At 48.3% G+C, this 15,873-nt stretch overlaps 1 protein-coding gene across 2 annotated transcripts in view; it reads left to right on the forward strand.

The window, feature by feature from the left end:
• RIN3 (Ras and Rab interactor 3) overlaps nucleotides 1-15,873 on the forward strand; it is a 133,354-nt gene that overhangs the window by 32,776 nt on the left and 84,705 nt on the right. For both annotated transcript variants that reach the window (XM_061159320.1, XM_061159319.1), the window contains exon 2: nucleotides 9,141-9,348. In XM_061159320.1, the coding sequence (XP_061015303.1) occupies nucleotides 9,141-9,348 (208 nt within the window). The remainder of the gene's footprint in view (nucleotides 1-9,140; nucleotides 9,349-15,873) is intronic.

Below are 15,873 nucleotides of genomic sequence, written 5' to 3' on the forward strand. Positions count from 1 at the left end.
AAGTGACCACCAAGTCTCTAATTGTAGGGAGAAGGTGGCTGGGGACAGCCATGAGTGACTGCCCCCCACTCCCGCCCCGGAGTATCAAGGGTCAGCTGGTTCTCCAGAATCAGACATGAGGAAAACACCCCTGGAGCCTCTGGACAGTTTTGCCCCAGCTCGAGAAATAGCTGCCACTTCAAAAGGAGGGAGGCTTTGGGCTTCTGGAAGCTCAGCTTGCGCATGGGAGCCCCACCGGGCAATTCAGTTATGGCTCTTAGAGGTTTACTGTCAATCACTCCCAAGATAATAGCACACAGTGTGCGCATCTCATCTCCTCTACTCCCGAGGGAAACCCTCTCTGCCTGTTATACTTACTCCCCATTTCACGGAAGAGGAGACTGGGGGTGAGTGTGGTTAGACAGGCAAATATCCTCTGAGTGAGTCAGTGCGGAACTGGCTTTGCAGTGTGTGAAATGACCACCAAGCCGGCCCAGGAGACCCCAAAGCCACCAGCTCTCCACACGTTTATGTGACAAACCAGTGTATTTCCACACAGTGATTTAAGATGATTTTAATCATATAAGTAATGCATCATTGGCATAAAAATTTGAAACAACCCCCCTGCATGCACTTCTCAGAAATAACAGTTCTTAATGATATCATTGGTCCCATCACTTCATGGGAAATAGATGGGGAAACAGTGGAAACAGTGTCAGACTTTATTTTTCTGGGCTTCAAAATCACTGCAGATGGTGATTGCAGCCATGAAATTAAAAGACGCTTACTCCTTGGAAGGAAAGTTATGACCAACCTAGATAGCATATTAAAAAGCAGAGACATTACTTTGCCGACAAAGGTCCATCTAGTCAAGGCTATGGTTTTTCCAGTGGTCATGTATGGATGTGAGAGTTGGACTGTGAAGAAAGCTGAGTGCTGAAAAATTGATGCTTTTGAACTGTGGTGTTGGAGAAGACTCTTGAGAGTCCCTTGGACTGCAAGGAGATCCAACCAGTCCATCCTAAAGGAGATCAGTCCTGGGTGTTCATTGGAAGGACTGGTGCTGAGCTGAAACTCCAATACTTTGGCCACCTCATGCGAAGAGTTGACTCATTGGAAAAGACCCTGATGCTGGGAGGGGTTGGGGGCAGAGGAGAAGGGGACAACAGAGGATGAGATGGCTGGATGGCATCACTGACTCGATGGACATGAGTTTGAGTGGACTCTGGGAGTTGGAGTTGGTGATGGACAGGGAGGCCTGGTGTGCTGCGATTCATGGGGTCGCAAAGAGTCGGACACGACTGAGTGACTGAACTGAACTGAATGATGTCATACAGAGCTTTCAGGACATTATTTCTGTGTATGTTTATATTTCTCTGTCTCTGTGTTTATATAAATTGCAAATGGGTCAACAAACTTTAATGAGCACTTTCTTTGCCAAGTACTATAAGGATACATATGCATGGGAAATTTTTAAAGTTTCTTCAAGAACCAGAATAGTGTAGAGGTTATTAGCCCAGACTCTGGATCCAGATTATCCAGATTTGAAGCCCAGCTCTGCCACTTAGAGGCTGTGTGAACTTGGGCTTCCCTGATAGCTTAGCGGGCAAAGAATCCACCTGCAATGCAGGAGCCTCAGGAGCCCCAGGAACTGAGGGTTTGATACCTGGGTGGGGAAGATCCCCTGGAGAGGAAATGGCAACCCACTCCAGTATTCTTGCCTGAAAAATCCCCATGGACAGAGGAGTCTGGTGGGCTATAGTCCAAAGTGTTGCAAAGAGTCAGACATGACTGAGCGCACACGCACGGCCTTGGATGAGCTGTTCAATCTTTCTGTGCTTCAGTGTCCTCATCTTTACATGGACTATCAGGTAGATATGTTAGTTTCCAAGAGCTGCAGCGGCAAGTCATCACGAACCTTGCAGCTATTAACAATAGAAATGTATTTTGTCATGGTTCTGGAGACCAGAAGTTCAAGACCAAGGGGTCAGCAGGGTTGGTTCTGTCTGGCAGCTCTGAGAGAAAAATAGGAGCCATGCCTCTCTCCGGCCTCTGGTGGTGGCCATCAGTCCTCTACTTTCTTCCCTGCCTTCATGTGATTTTCTTGTATCTCTGTGTCTGTTTTGGGGGCTGCTGCATGCAGGATCTTAGTTCCCTATACTGAGAACCCCTGCCTCCTGCAGTGGAAGCTCAGAGCCCTAACCACTGAAGCCAGAGAATTCCTCTATGTCTTTCTATGAGAACACCTCTCACTGAATTTAGGGTCCACCCTAAATCCAGAGAGCTTCTCTGGTTGCTCAGACAGTAAAGAATCTGCCTGCAATGCAGGACAGCTGGGTTTGATCCCTGGGTTGGGAAGATCCCCTGGAGAAGGGAACAGCAACCCACTCCAATATTCTTGCCTAAAGAATCCTGTGGACAGAGGAGCCTGGCAGGGTACAGTCTATGAGGTCACAAGGAGTCAAACACAACTGAGCAACTAACACGAAATCCAGAATGATGTCATCCTTAATTACATCTACAAAGATCCTTTTTCCAAGTGAGGTCATATTCACGGGGGCTGGGTGCTAGAATTTGGATTTGTCTCTCTGGGGGACACGATGCTAGCCACTCCAGTAGGTGTGAGGATGACTGTGTGCCCTGGGCTATTGGGGATGAACAGGCACGTTGCTGCCCTGACTGGCATTTCCAGGGCCCCGCCCCTCCCACCCTGGCCCCTCCATGTCGTCTGTGTACTGACCCCCTTGTACAGAGTGATCGGGCCATCCCGTGACACTGACTGCTGGGACCAGGTCTCTTTCTCTCAATAGACCCACTTGGTCCTGGAGCGGGGGCCCGATCAGGACTGCGGGTGAGACGGAGCTGGCCTTTTCCCAGTCCTCCCCTTCCATCCCACACTCCCCTTCCACCCCCGAGTTCCGGCCAAGTCTGCACAAGGGGGCCTTAGTTCTCCTTCCAGTGATGTGTCATTGGAACTTTCTGAGCTGCTTCCCCCGGGCCCACACAGGCAGCCTGAGGCCAGCGCCCTCGTGAGCTGGGAACTAAGGGGCCTTCTCCCAGACTGACAGCATCCAGCCAGCGCCCCACACCCTTAGCTGACTCCACACCCAGGTGGCCCCTCGGGTGGCCTCTCCACCCCAGAGCAGGGCTTTCCTCTCTCCTTACCAAGGTTTAATAGGCCCATGACTTGATGCAGGCAGCATGCCAGGGTGGACACACCATGCCAAGTCCCTCCTTCCTCTGGGAGCTGGTAAGAAGGTCCCCAAATAAGCCAGGATGCTGAGCCCAGGCCTGGTCCCTGTGGCCCAGGGCGAGGGACTTCCTGGTGTCTGGCCACCCTGCACCTGGGTGGGGCAGCCTGGGTGTCCTCGGACAGCCCACCCCTTGAATTGAAAGGCTGTTAGGACTGCTAATTAGAGCTGATCTCTCTATTACCCCCATGCAAGCAGAAGGGAAACAAGTCATGGAATGATTTCTGTGTCCAGTGGAATTGCCCTGAAGTTTCTGGGCTCATTATTTTGTGCTAACAATGCCATTCATTACTCGGGGTTCCTGTGGCTGCCTTCGCAGGACCCTCAGCTGGAGCTTGGCTAGTGAGGAGGAGGGTGTGGGTGCTGGAGTGGTTGACTGTGCCAGCAGATGACGTATCGGCTGTTGCGTGGGCTCAGTGATGGTCCCTCAAAGTTCGAGCTGGTGTGGCCAAGCTGTTTAATGACGGTGATCGTGGCAGTGCAACAGCCCGCGTGGTGCCGGCTCAGGGCGTTCGCACCTCTGCCGGCCTGCTTGAGCCCGACAGTCCCGCCTGGAGCTCCAGCGTCAGCTCCAGCATTTAATGGTCACACGTGGGCATCCAGAAAGCTCAAGTGACCTGAGGCTCAAGGTCATCAGGGACTTGGGTTAGGGGGGCATCTTCCTGGCCCCATTACCCTTCCTTGGCCTGGTCAGCGCAGGTGTCCCTGCCACTCTGTCCCTCCAGGGCTCTGCTGCTCCTGTGACCTGGTGCAAGGCTCAAACCTCCCGCAGACTCAGCTGCTCGTTCGCTAACTTACAGTCCTTGCTGCAGCCTTTGAAACTTACTTCCACTCCAGCCTCTGATCCTGCCAAGCCACCACTTTACAGGGCCCCGAGCAAACCCTTGTTACTTCCACCCTCGCCCACCCAGAGGGGAAGAACCCTGAACAACTTGGACAATTCCTGGAAAGCAGCATCTTAAGAGCCTTTGGCCTCTTGAGTGGTTTAGTCTGAGTGGCCACATGTAGCCCCTTCAGTGCTCATCTCTGGAAGGTTTCTGCAGTAACCCCAGGTCTTATTTGTCTTTCCACCGGCACTAGCTGAGCTCAAGTTATAAAAGGGATCCTCCAAGTTATTTGTTTCTGTGCCCCAAAATTGGCTTTTTTGTTCATGTCAAGCCATGGTTCCCCGGCACTTGAACTTGAGCTGGGCTCAGATGTTGACTTGGGTACAAGATGAGTGCAACACACAAAGGTGTACCCCAGTCTAAACGTGCTGAGTCCTAAATCAAGGCTGCAATTTGGGAGAACTCTAGGGAGAGGCAGAAAATAAGAATTCCAATTAGCGAGTTGAAAAGAGAAACAGTAGCTAGCATTTCCTGAATTGTGTGCACTCTGCCAAGTTCTTGACAGATGTCCCATCAAATTTTCACAATTATCCTATGTGGTAAGGAGTATTATTATTTTTATACAGTGAATAAATGGAAGTCCAGAGAAGTAAAGGATCTGGCCAGAGATCACACAGCCTGGATCCAAGCCTAGGGCTTGTAGTGCATCCAGCAGCCTTCTTCTGAATGAGCCCTGAAGGATGGGAAAACTTTATCCCCAACAGTTTGTTATAAAAAAAAAATACTAGACATACAGACGAGTCAAAATAATTTTGGAGTAAGCACATACCCTTGATGTTTTTCTTTATCTGCTTTCTAAAGATACTTATTCCTGTTTCTCCGTGAGTCCACCTTATTTTTTCTGCTGCATTTTAAAGAAAGTTCTGGACACCCCAGAATATTTAGCACATGTATCATTAACTAGAGTTCAGTATTTCTTTATGGTTCTTTTTTATTATTTTGGTGTAAAATTTACATATGATAAAATGTAAATATACCTAGCTAAGTGTACCAGCTGAACTTCGTATAAATGGATACATATCATTTGTATTTTTTGGCATCTGGCTCCTTTCTCTCGCAGTGCTTTTGAGGTTTATACATGGGATGGTGTGTATCAGTGGTTCCAGTTTGTTGTTGAATATTTTTCCGCTATGTGAGGTACCACTGTCTGTTCATTCTCTGATTGATGGATGCCTGGACCAGTTTGGGGCTATTATGAGTAAATCTGATATGAACACTCAAGGAGAGGTCTTTTCATGGGCATACTTTTGCCTTTATTTTGGGTACATAACTATGAGTGGAATGGCTCAGCCATGGGGCAGGTGTATATGAAAGTTGACTTGAAAAGACTGCCTTTTTTCGAAGTGGTCATACCAATCTACACCAATAAAGCGTGAGCGTTCTGTTTACTTCCCGTCCTTGCCAACATGTGATGTTATCAGTCTTTTTAATTTTAGCCATCCTAGTGGTTGTGTCGTGGTATCTTATTGTGGTTTTAATTTGCATTTCCTTAATGACTAATGATGTCGAGCACTTTTTACCTGCTTCCTGGCCATGTCTTCTTCTTTGAAGCATCCTCAAAGCCCCTTTAAAAAATTAATTTGTGTGATCTCTATTAGATACATGCTTTGCAAATATTTGCTCCCAGCCTGTAGTTTGAGTGATCAGTTTTATGTTTTGTTTTTGTTTTTTTTGAGTCTTCATTTTCTTCATGAGGTGTTTTCATGGGCACAAGTTTCAGTGTTTATATGACTAACTTATCCACCTTTTCCTTTATGGTTCTTGCTTTCTGTGTCTCGTCTAATAAATGTTTGCCTACCTGTTGAGAGGAGGTCACAGAGAATCTGAAGGTACTGCAGGTGGACAGAATAGCTGGAGCCAGAGTGTCAAGTGGGGATGTGCAGGTTTTGCAGGGGTGGTGGACAGCAGCCTCCTTCTGTGGGTGGGGGCTCCAAATGGGAATGCCTTCAGTATCAGGGACTGGATTGGACTCTTCCGGCAGTGGGGGCCTTTGAGGGTTTTAGAGCAGGGCAGGGACATGACCACAAAAGGAGAGATGACACAGTCCCTTTGGTGCTAGAGCCTGGGGCAGAGTTTCTACTTGCTCACCCTGAAAGCAGCAGCCTGTACCTCAAGGAGCAGGTGGGACTGCTGGGGGCTGGGGATAGGGGATTGGGTTCATCTCTGTGGGCCCAGAGGCCAGTCAGTCCCCACCACATCTTAACCAGTCCATTTCTTCTTGCCAAGAAAGCCCAGGGGCTGGTGAGAGCAAGTTGCTAGCTGGAAGCCCAGGGAAGGTGCTTACATATGTTGATTTAGAGCCAACCCTCCCAGTAGATCCAGAATCCTTAGAGGGACCCTCCCCCCCAACCCTGGTCCCTGACCTCACCTTCTCCCACCCTCACCCTTCTACCTCCTGCCACCCCCAGGCTTCCTGGTGGTTCCTTCTGGACCAGGCAGCTCAAGCCTGGTGCTCGAGGCCTTTGCTGCCCCTGAGTCTGGAATCTTTTCCCCAGCTGTCTGCATCCAGATGTTACTCAGTCTTTTCAATGAGGTCTCCCCTGACCCCAGCCCTTTGCTTGCCGGGCTGGTGCTCAGCACCATCTAACACCCCAGGGTACCCCTTCACCGTGTCTGTGGCCTGACTCCTCTCCCAAAGGTGAGGGGTTTTTCTCCTTTTTAAGCTGTTTTGTTCTCTGCTCTAACCCCATGCCTGGAACAATATCTGGTGCTTTCAGGCCCTCAGACAATATTCATAGTATAAATGAATTCAGGGTGAACTTTCTCATTTTTTTCAAAGCTTGTTTAATCTTGGTTCCACAAGAGAAAGTGGAGACCCTTGTCCCAAAAGTCCAGGTCCTACCTAGGCCACCTGGCAAACAGAGGAGTCTTCCAGGCTACTTCTCCTCATTGTACAGATGCAGATACTAAGGCCCTAAGAGGGAATGGATGTGCTCACAGACTTCACTAAGCAACCTAAGCCTAGTTAGTGGCAGAGAGGAAATGGGAGCCAATTGCTCTCTCTCCAGTGGCTGTTAGAGTCCTAATTGGCCTCTGAGGGGAAGCCTGGGGCCAAGCAAGAAGATTTTAGGATGACTATAAAGCCTTTTGGTGCCAGAAGATATTTTTGTGCTTCTAAGGAAGGCTAGAAGAACCTAGAAGACCAAGAGTGTGTATTTCTGGGTGATTCTGGCCTCCGCTGTCTTTACTGCGTTCCCAGAGGAGATGTGGGCCATACTTCAGGGCCTGGGAAGAGGTCATGTTTGTATGAGCTGGGCTGCCCTGCCCTCAAACTCGAAATGAGACCCAATTCCACAGCCTATAGATGCCCCCCAGCTGCCCCTCCCAGCCTCATGACGCCTGCAGCTGCCTGGACACTCCTGTTGGCCTGGTGACCTGGCACACTCTTGTGTGGACCCAGAGGAGAAATTCATAAGAACCCCCGACACACGCAACTTCCAGGGAGGGAGGGCTTCTAGAAGGATTTAGGAGTGAGGAGCCTCAGAAGAGGGAATTTTTAGCACACTAATGTTGCTGGATCTCTCACTGTATATATCTTTCTAGTCTGGTCTCTGCAAAACCCAACACAGCTGGACCTGTTTAACCCCACCTTCCCAGCCTCCCCACCACCCAGAGAACTGCCAGGACCCCCGCCCTCCCCTCTAGGGAATGCTGTTCCCTCATCAGGACTCCTGGGTCCCCCATGTCCTCTGACCTCAGCAAATGGTTCCACTTTTCTGTGCCTCTAGCAGGGCTCATTCTGGCTTCATCCTGCCCCACCCTCAGGCAGCTCCTTAATAGCAAATGCCAACCTGATCTCTGGTGCAGCATCTCAGGGATACAGGATGAAGGAGGGGCACCAGCTGCATCTTCCTGGTTTTATAACTGCCCCTTTCTATCTGATGAAGGTTTTCACCCATGGGAAGTCCCTGGTGGTCTGGTGGTTAGGATCCGTGCTTCTGCTGAAGGAAGCACAGGTTTGATCCCTGGTCAGGGCGCAGCTAGAAAACAAACAAAACCCACAACCACAGTGAAAAAGGTCTTCACCCCTGCAGATACCCGGAGAGATTTTGTTTCTCCGGTAGCAGGCAAACAGACCACGCAGCCCCCACCCCACCCCCGACTCAGAATTTGAGGCACCAAGATGTTATTTCTCAGGCCCGTGATACTCCTCCTTTGCCGGGGACCCTGAACTGTTACATCCTCATCCTGGGGATTGACTGGGAGAGACACAAGGAAACCTGGAAATGTCTGTATCAGCGCATCTAACCGAAATACAATGCAAGCCCCTTGTGTAGTTTTACGTTTTCTGGTAGTTACACTAAAAAAGGAAAAATAAATAGGGTGAAATTAATTTTAATAATGTTCTATCTCAGTATGTCCAAAAAGGTCAGTTCAATACACAATCAGTGTAAAATATTATTAATGAACTATTTTCTGGTCTTTTTCTTTTCATAGCATGTCTTTGAAATCCTGTGTGTATTTTACACTTACAGTGGGTCTCAGTTCAGACAACTCACTCTTAAGAGTTTACATGACCAGTGGCTATCATATTGGACAGCACAACTCTCTGTCTTGATCTGGGTGATGGTTACGTGGGTGCAGACATATGTAAAAGTTTGTCTAACTGTATATTAAAGACTAGTGCATTTTACTGTGTGTAAATTACACTTCAGTTAAGAAGTTGTGTTTTTTTTTTTTTAATTCTCTTCAGGTCTCTGCTCAAATACCATTGTTTTCCTGAACCCCTCCCCTTCCCCCGGGGTTGGAATTAGCTCCTTCCATTGCACTCTCCTCCTGCTATATTTATTCTGACCTTACAGCTGGTTGTTTCTGTGTATGTCTTACTCATTTTAAGTGCCTTAAGGTGAAGATCAAGCCTTAAGGCTTGTCCATTTTTTAATTCCCCAAAAGGCCCTGGCTATGCAGATGCTGAATAAGCAAGCATGATTTATTCAGTCCAATAAGAATTGAATCCCCATTTGTTGTCAAGTCCTCTCTGGACCTGCGTCAGGATGCGCTGATCATTCTATTCTGTTCTCAGTCCTATTCCAGATGTTGGCAAAGGAGAGAGACAGGAAAAGGAGGAGGAAGATGGCACGGGGCCCGGCTTGCCAGGCACTCCCAAGAACTGCATCCCTCGCAGGGACATCAGCGTCCTGGAGAAGCTCGTCAAGACCTGCCCGGTGTGGTTGCAGCTGGGTCTGGGCCGGGCGGAGGCGGCCAGGATCCTACATCGGGAGGCGGCCGGGGTGAGTGGGGTGGTCTCTGCACCTCGTGGCCGATGGGCGGGTACAGCTGTAAGGAGCTGCTTGGGCTCCCACGGAAAAGGAGCTGCCCTCTAGACAGCCGCCCGTTTGCTCCCTTCTCAGGTTTGTCAGCGTTCCCACCAGAACTCAGGACTGAGGGACTGTTGGGCCGTCTGGTTTCTGCCTTGGAGAGCAGGTGTCCCGCTGCGGAGCCTCGGGCAGCATGGCTAGCGGGGTGTGTCTGGGTACTTGGGAGTCCCAAGCAGGACTGGCACTTCGAGAACTCAGCCAGGCATCCAGGGACTAGAGAATATCAGAGTCCAAGGGACCCGAGAAATCACTTTACATCCTCCTTATTTTACATGAGAGGACGAGGGGCTGTGTGATAGAATCGAAAGGTTTCTCTTACTTGAGTTTTTTTTTTTTTTTTTGGTTTTGAGTCAGGCTCCGTGAGTTGGGAAATGGCTTAAATTTTCTGAACCTCACTTTTCTCTTTGAAATGGGGCCATTAATAGTATTTTCCTCCCCATGGTACAAACATTACAGAGGAAGATAGATAGGTACATAATAAAATATGAGTCAGAGCTCATCAAATCCCACTCACCTTCCACCACCCCCATACATGCTACTTCCTTTAAATTTTTTTAATTTGTTTAATTTAAAAAGTGATACATATATGTATTTATTGTAAAAAAAAAATATCAAGCTGGACAGAAATGATAAAGTAAGAAGTAAAGTGTCTGATAAAGGTCTTTGCCACCTACTCTTTTTCCACTTATCTACTACCCAGAAGTCTTTTTTTGTTCGGGGCTTTTTAAAATTAAGGTGAAATTCACATAACATAAAATTAGCTATTTTCAAGTGAGCAACTTAGTATGTTCACAGGGTTGTGCAAGCATCACTTCTATCTAGTTCCAAAATATTTCATCGCCCCAAGATAAAGCCCCATATCCATTAAGCAGTTACTCCCTGTCCCTTCTTCCCCTGGCCCCCGACAGCCACTGGTCTGCATCCAAGTCATTTTTGCTGAACATGTATGTCCTGTTCATCTTGCGTTCAGACCCCCACATCTGTAATAGCTAGCATTCTCCAGAGGGTGAAAGTGTTAGTTGTTCAGTCATGTCCAGCTCTTTGCGACACCATGGACTATAACCCACCAGGCTCCTCTGTCCATGGGATTATCCAGGCAAGAATACTGGAGTGGGTTGCCATGCCCTTCTCCAGGAGATCGTCCCAACCCAGGGATTGAACTCAGATCTCCTGCATTGCAGGCAGATTCTTTACCATCTGAGCCTCCAAGAAAGCCATTCACCAAGCACTTGCTATATTCTGGGCACAGTCCAAGTTCTTCAGTGCAGTTTATCCTCACAGCAGCCCTCTGAGATAGATATTACTGTTATGCCCATTTTACAGATAAAGTAACTGAGACAGCATGCAGCTGAGTGTCCCACAGGCTCACACAGTTAGCCAGGGCCCGAGCTGGCATTTGAACCCAGGTGGCTGGGGAGTGCCCATGTACAGGTTTTATTTGACACGGATAGAATCATATCTTTTAGCCACTTGTGTTGCTCTCACTGTCAAGTGTGGTATGTATCGCTAAGCTCTGGGGAATAGTCCAAGCTTCTAAACACAGGAGACTCAGGTGGATAGTGGACTCATTTACCATGGACTGGATAAAATCCATCAAGTTGGCAATTGTACCTGAACTTTGGAATTACTGGAACTTATGGAGAAGATGGTGGCAGAGGATAAGATGGTTAGATGGCATCACCGACTCAATGGACGTGAAATTGAGCAAAGTCCAGGAGATAGTGAAGGACAGGGGAGCCTGGCATGCTGCAGTCCATGAGTCACAAAGAGTTGGACACGACTTAATGACGGAACAACAACAGCAGCAACGACATGGGGCCTCTAGCAAAGTCCCACAGAGGCCCCTGCCATAGTGAGTGGGGACCAGAGACACCTGAAGACCAAGCAGAATCCCGAGGGAGCAAAGGGAGGCCACTCCCAGCTATGAGGTAGGTGCCCTGTGGACCTTCCCAGCCCCACCTGATCACCAAGTCAGCCTGGGAGAGAGTTAGAGGGGTCAGGCAGGGAGACTGTAGTCCTCAGGAAACTAGATCTGTTATTTCGTTCCTCCCCCACCTAAAAGGCTTTCCGTTTTGAACTGACTGAAGGCTTCAGAGCAGATGATGAAACTGCACAGAAAATAAAATTGGAGACTCACACCAGCAGGTGTTCTGGTCAGCGTTCCCAGGCTGCAGGCCTGGTTGGTTGTCCACTCCCCTGTTAGGATCTGAGGGGAGGCTGCAGCTGAAAAACAGGCCCACGTGCAAGGTTGCGATGCTGAGGGTGACCGTTTTCTGGACCTTTCTGGGTCATCAGGAGAGGTGTGTCCAGGCCTGTGTGTAGATGGAGGTGGAATAGTGAGGACCTGTCCCAAGGCAAACTGCATTGGGTGTAAGTCATGTCCACTTCATCAAATGGTTCAGTCCTCAAAAAGTTTGGGATAAGCCTTACTCAAAACAATAGTAGTGGTCTATGTGGAGCATGCTTATTAATGTCAGTATACCAAGTACAGTATAGTATGATTGTCATCTCATTGAATCCTCGCATAAATCCTGTGAGGTGGACTCTGCCATGATCCTCATTTTACACATAATGAAACTGAGGCTGGAGGGAGAGCACCCTTGTTTGTGCTTCCCAAACGCAAAAACTCAAAGGCTTCCCAAGCTGAGGATTTGATTGCAAGTGGTTTATTTGGGAGGTGACCCTAGTGACCACAAGTGGGGGAAATAAGACAAGAAAGTGGAGACAGCTAATAAAATCAACCCTAACCCTAATAAAGGGCTTCCCTTGTGGCTCAGCTGGTAAAGAATCCACCTGCAATGTGGGAGACCTGGGTTTGATCCCTGGGTTGGGAAGATCCCCTGGAGAAGGGAAAGGCTACCCACTCCAGTATTCTGGCCTGGAGAATTCCATGGACTGTATAGTCCATGGAGTTGCAAAGAGTTGGACATAACTGAGCAACTTTCACTTTCACGTTCATGCAGGTTACCCCGGGGGCACATGGAGCTGACTTCTCCTGGGGAACTTTGGGAGTCAGGGTAGAACACACATCTCAAGGTCATTCTACCCAGAGGGCTGAGGGAGCTGGTGTTATTGACCAACTCCTGAGAGCCGCTGGTTCCGGGCAGTGGGGGATGACGGTTCATGTTCTAGCACCTCCCTTCTGCTGTCAGTATGAGAAGCTCTGACTCTGGCCAGAAATAGCTGATGGGCAAAGAGATGCCAAGCTGGCTGCTGGAAGCAGGCCTGGGGTCCACTAAAAAGAGTGGGCGGGACCCAGCAGCATCTGCCACTGGGAGTGAAGTCACCTGTCCAAGGTCACACGGGTAGTGAGTTACAGGGCTGAGATTTGACCCCAGTCCTAGCTAAGCCAGAGCACACCCCTCACAAGGGTGAAAGTTAGTAGCAGGAAAGAAAAAGAAGTGACTTTCTGAGGTCAACCAATACCAGATGGGTGTGAGTATGAGACATGTACAAAGATGGGTAAACTATGGTCTTAAACACGTATGAAGATGGGTAAACTATTATCTTACCACTGTTTTCTCAGAGTGTCTGGGAGGGTGGGTCCTATGCATAGATATGAATGAGATGGCACGGGGAGGAGATGTCTAAGTGCTATGTGAAAGGCAGGACAGCGAGGGATCTGGAAGAGGGAGGGAACGTGTCCAGGTGGGCTGATCCAGGCAAACTTCCTGGAGGAGGCAGATGCTGAGTCCTGTGTCCAGAGCCTTGAATCTGATCCCAGGAGTGAGACCACAGGCTACTGTTAAGACCACAGGTTGGGAGCTGGAGGAGGTCAGCTGGGCCCTTCCCACTGCTGCCCCCTTACTGCCCCCTCCATGGCCACAGGGATTGGGGCAGCCCCGAGGACCATAGAACTGGAGGAGACACCTTCTGTTCACTTCTCTGCCCTCACCTCTACTCCTCCCCATGAGCTTCTGTATTTTCAAGCAGAAAGCAAAGCCCTAAGGCTTGTGCTCTGATACAAACTTGTCTCGCTTTTACCCAAAGTTGTTCTTTGCGTGATCTTATTTGATTCTCACAGTGACTTCTTTCTGGTTGGTGTTATTGGCATTTCCATTTCCAGGTAAGAAAATGGAGGCACAGAGAAGTTAAGTCACTTGCCTGAGGTCACACCGCTAGAAAGTGCAGAGTCTGCACGGTGTGATCTGCAGGGATGCTGGGAAGGCCCTTTGCTGTATATTATCACTCTCAGGGAACTGTCTGAATTTCCATCAGTGCAATGGCTTCATAGTTTTTAAAGATACAGACACTGAATAGCCCCCAGGCTGTGAGAGTTCAGAGGGTCCTCAGAGATCACAGGGCCCCACGCCCTCATGATGCTGATGAGGGACAGTGCTTCATCGTGTCTGGGGCCAGTGGTCAGGAGACTGGAGATCCCGCCCCTTTGTCTCAGCTATCTGTATGACCTTGACCACATTCCCCCACCCCCACCCCTGCCCAGTCCCTCCCCATCTCCTGCAGCCTGCTTCTCTGATAAGGTGCTGGGAACATATTGGCCTATTTTTGATTTGCATGGACCCAGAGCAAGGCAGTCAAAAGCCACCTTTATTCATTCTACACCCAAAGGGTGGGGTGTTTTTTCTTTTAGTTTTATTTCAGAAGTCTTCCGTTTACAAAGAAGTTACCAAGATAGTTCAGAGAGTTTCCTTATGTACTTCTCACGCAGTTTCTCCCACTGTTAAGGTCTAACAATAGTCTGGTACATTTGTCACAGTTACTGAACCAATATTGCTACGTTTTTACCTAATGTCATTTTGTGTTTCGGGATCCCCTCCAGGGCACCACATCACATATACTCACAAGTCTCCTTAGGCTCCTCTTGGCTCAGACTTTCTTTGTTTTTGACGATCTTGACAGCTTTGAGGAGTACTGGTCATGCGTTTTGTAGAATGTCCCCTGATTTGTCAGATGGTTAGACAGGGGTACAGGTTTGAGGGAGGAAGATCCCAGAGCCAAAGTGCCATTCTCATCCCACTGTGACTAAGGTAAGTATTATCAACATGACATCACTGTGGTTGTTGACCTTGATCACCTGTCAGGGTCCACTGTAAAGTTACTCCTTCCCCTCCTGCTTCCATATCATCCTCTTTGGAAGGAAGAGTGGGGACTTGTGCTCCTCCTCCCTGAGGGTAGAGCATCTGTGTAAATTATTTGAAATTCTTCTGCACAAAGGATCTGTCTCTTCTCCATTTATTTAGTTATTCAATCACTTACTTTATCAGTATTGACTCACAGATATTTATTTTATGCTTTGAGTTATAATTCAGTGTTGTCATTGTTGTTTAGTTGCTAAGTCATGTCCATCTCTTTTGCAACCCCATGGACTGTAGCCCACCAGGCTCCTCTGTCCATGGGATTTCCAAGCAGGAATACTGGAGTGGGTTGCTATTTCCTTCACCAGGGCTCCAGCAGATCTTCCCAACCCAGATCAAACCTGCATCTCCTGCATTGGCAGGTGGATTCTTTACCACTGAGCCACAGGGAGGCCCAATATAGCCCAATACTACTATAATTATTTTGTTGCTCAAATTGTTTCAACTTGGGCCACCGGGAGCTCTTTCTATTTGTTTCTGTGTCCCTTTGATGAACTCCCATCATTCTGTGTGTGTTTTACTTATTTGTTTGTTTGGAGTACTTCCTCACTTTCTTACACTAAAAGATGCTCTAAACTGTCTTATATATTTCTTGCCCTAGTCCTAGGCTCAGCCATTTCTCACTGGGAAATAATATTAGAAACTAAGATCTGGCACTCAGTGTTGCTACTGGGGTGTCATTGCTTTTAGACCTCAAGGTGGTCTTTTAATGAATGAAACCTCTTGTAAGATTGCTTTTTGTAGTGAGGGGTTAGCAAGAGCTGCAGTAACCTGAGTTGTGATATGGACCAACCACATTCAAGGCATCTTCCTCTACTGTGAGCCCAAGGATGCCAATTCCATTCAGTATTAGTTTGGCAAAAGCATCAGTGAAGCTGCTTTTCTTGCCTTCAGGGTGCTAGGACCAGGGTAGAAATCACAGCCAGCAGGTCTGCTGTGTTGCCAAGCGCTATCTCTCATCTTTCCAACAGCCCTGCAGAACAAGGGGCGGGCTCTTTATTTTATTTACTTATTTTTAATTTTTATATTTTGGTCACACTGTGTGGCTTGCAGGATCTTAGTTCCCTAACCAGGGATCAAACCCGGGCCCCTGCAGTGAAAGCACCAAGTCCTAACCACTGGACCACCAGGGAATTCCCGGGGGCTCTCTATTTTATAAGTGAGGAAACTCACTTCTGACGGTAAGGAACCTACCCTGAGTAATATGGCTACTAAGTGATAGAGTGTGATTTGCACTAACTGCCTTCAAAGACTTAAAAAACAAACAAAAAAAAATACACAAAAAAACCCCATGATGTCTCAGCCTTATCCCCCAAAATGCATATTTCTTTGGTTTAGAGTG

This window comes from Dama dama, chromosome 13, assembly GCF_033118175.1.
Source record: "Dama dama isolate Ldn47 chromosome 13, ASM3311817v1, whole genome shotgun sequence".
NCBI lineage: Eukaryota > Metazoa > Chordata > Mammalia > Artiodactyla > Cervidae > Dama > Dama dama.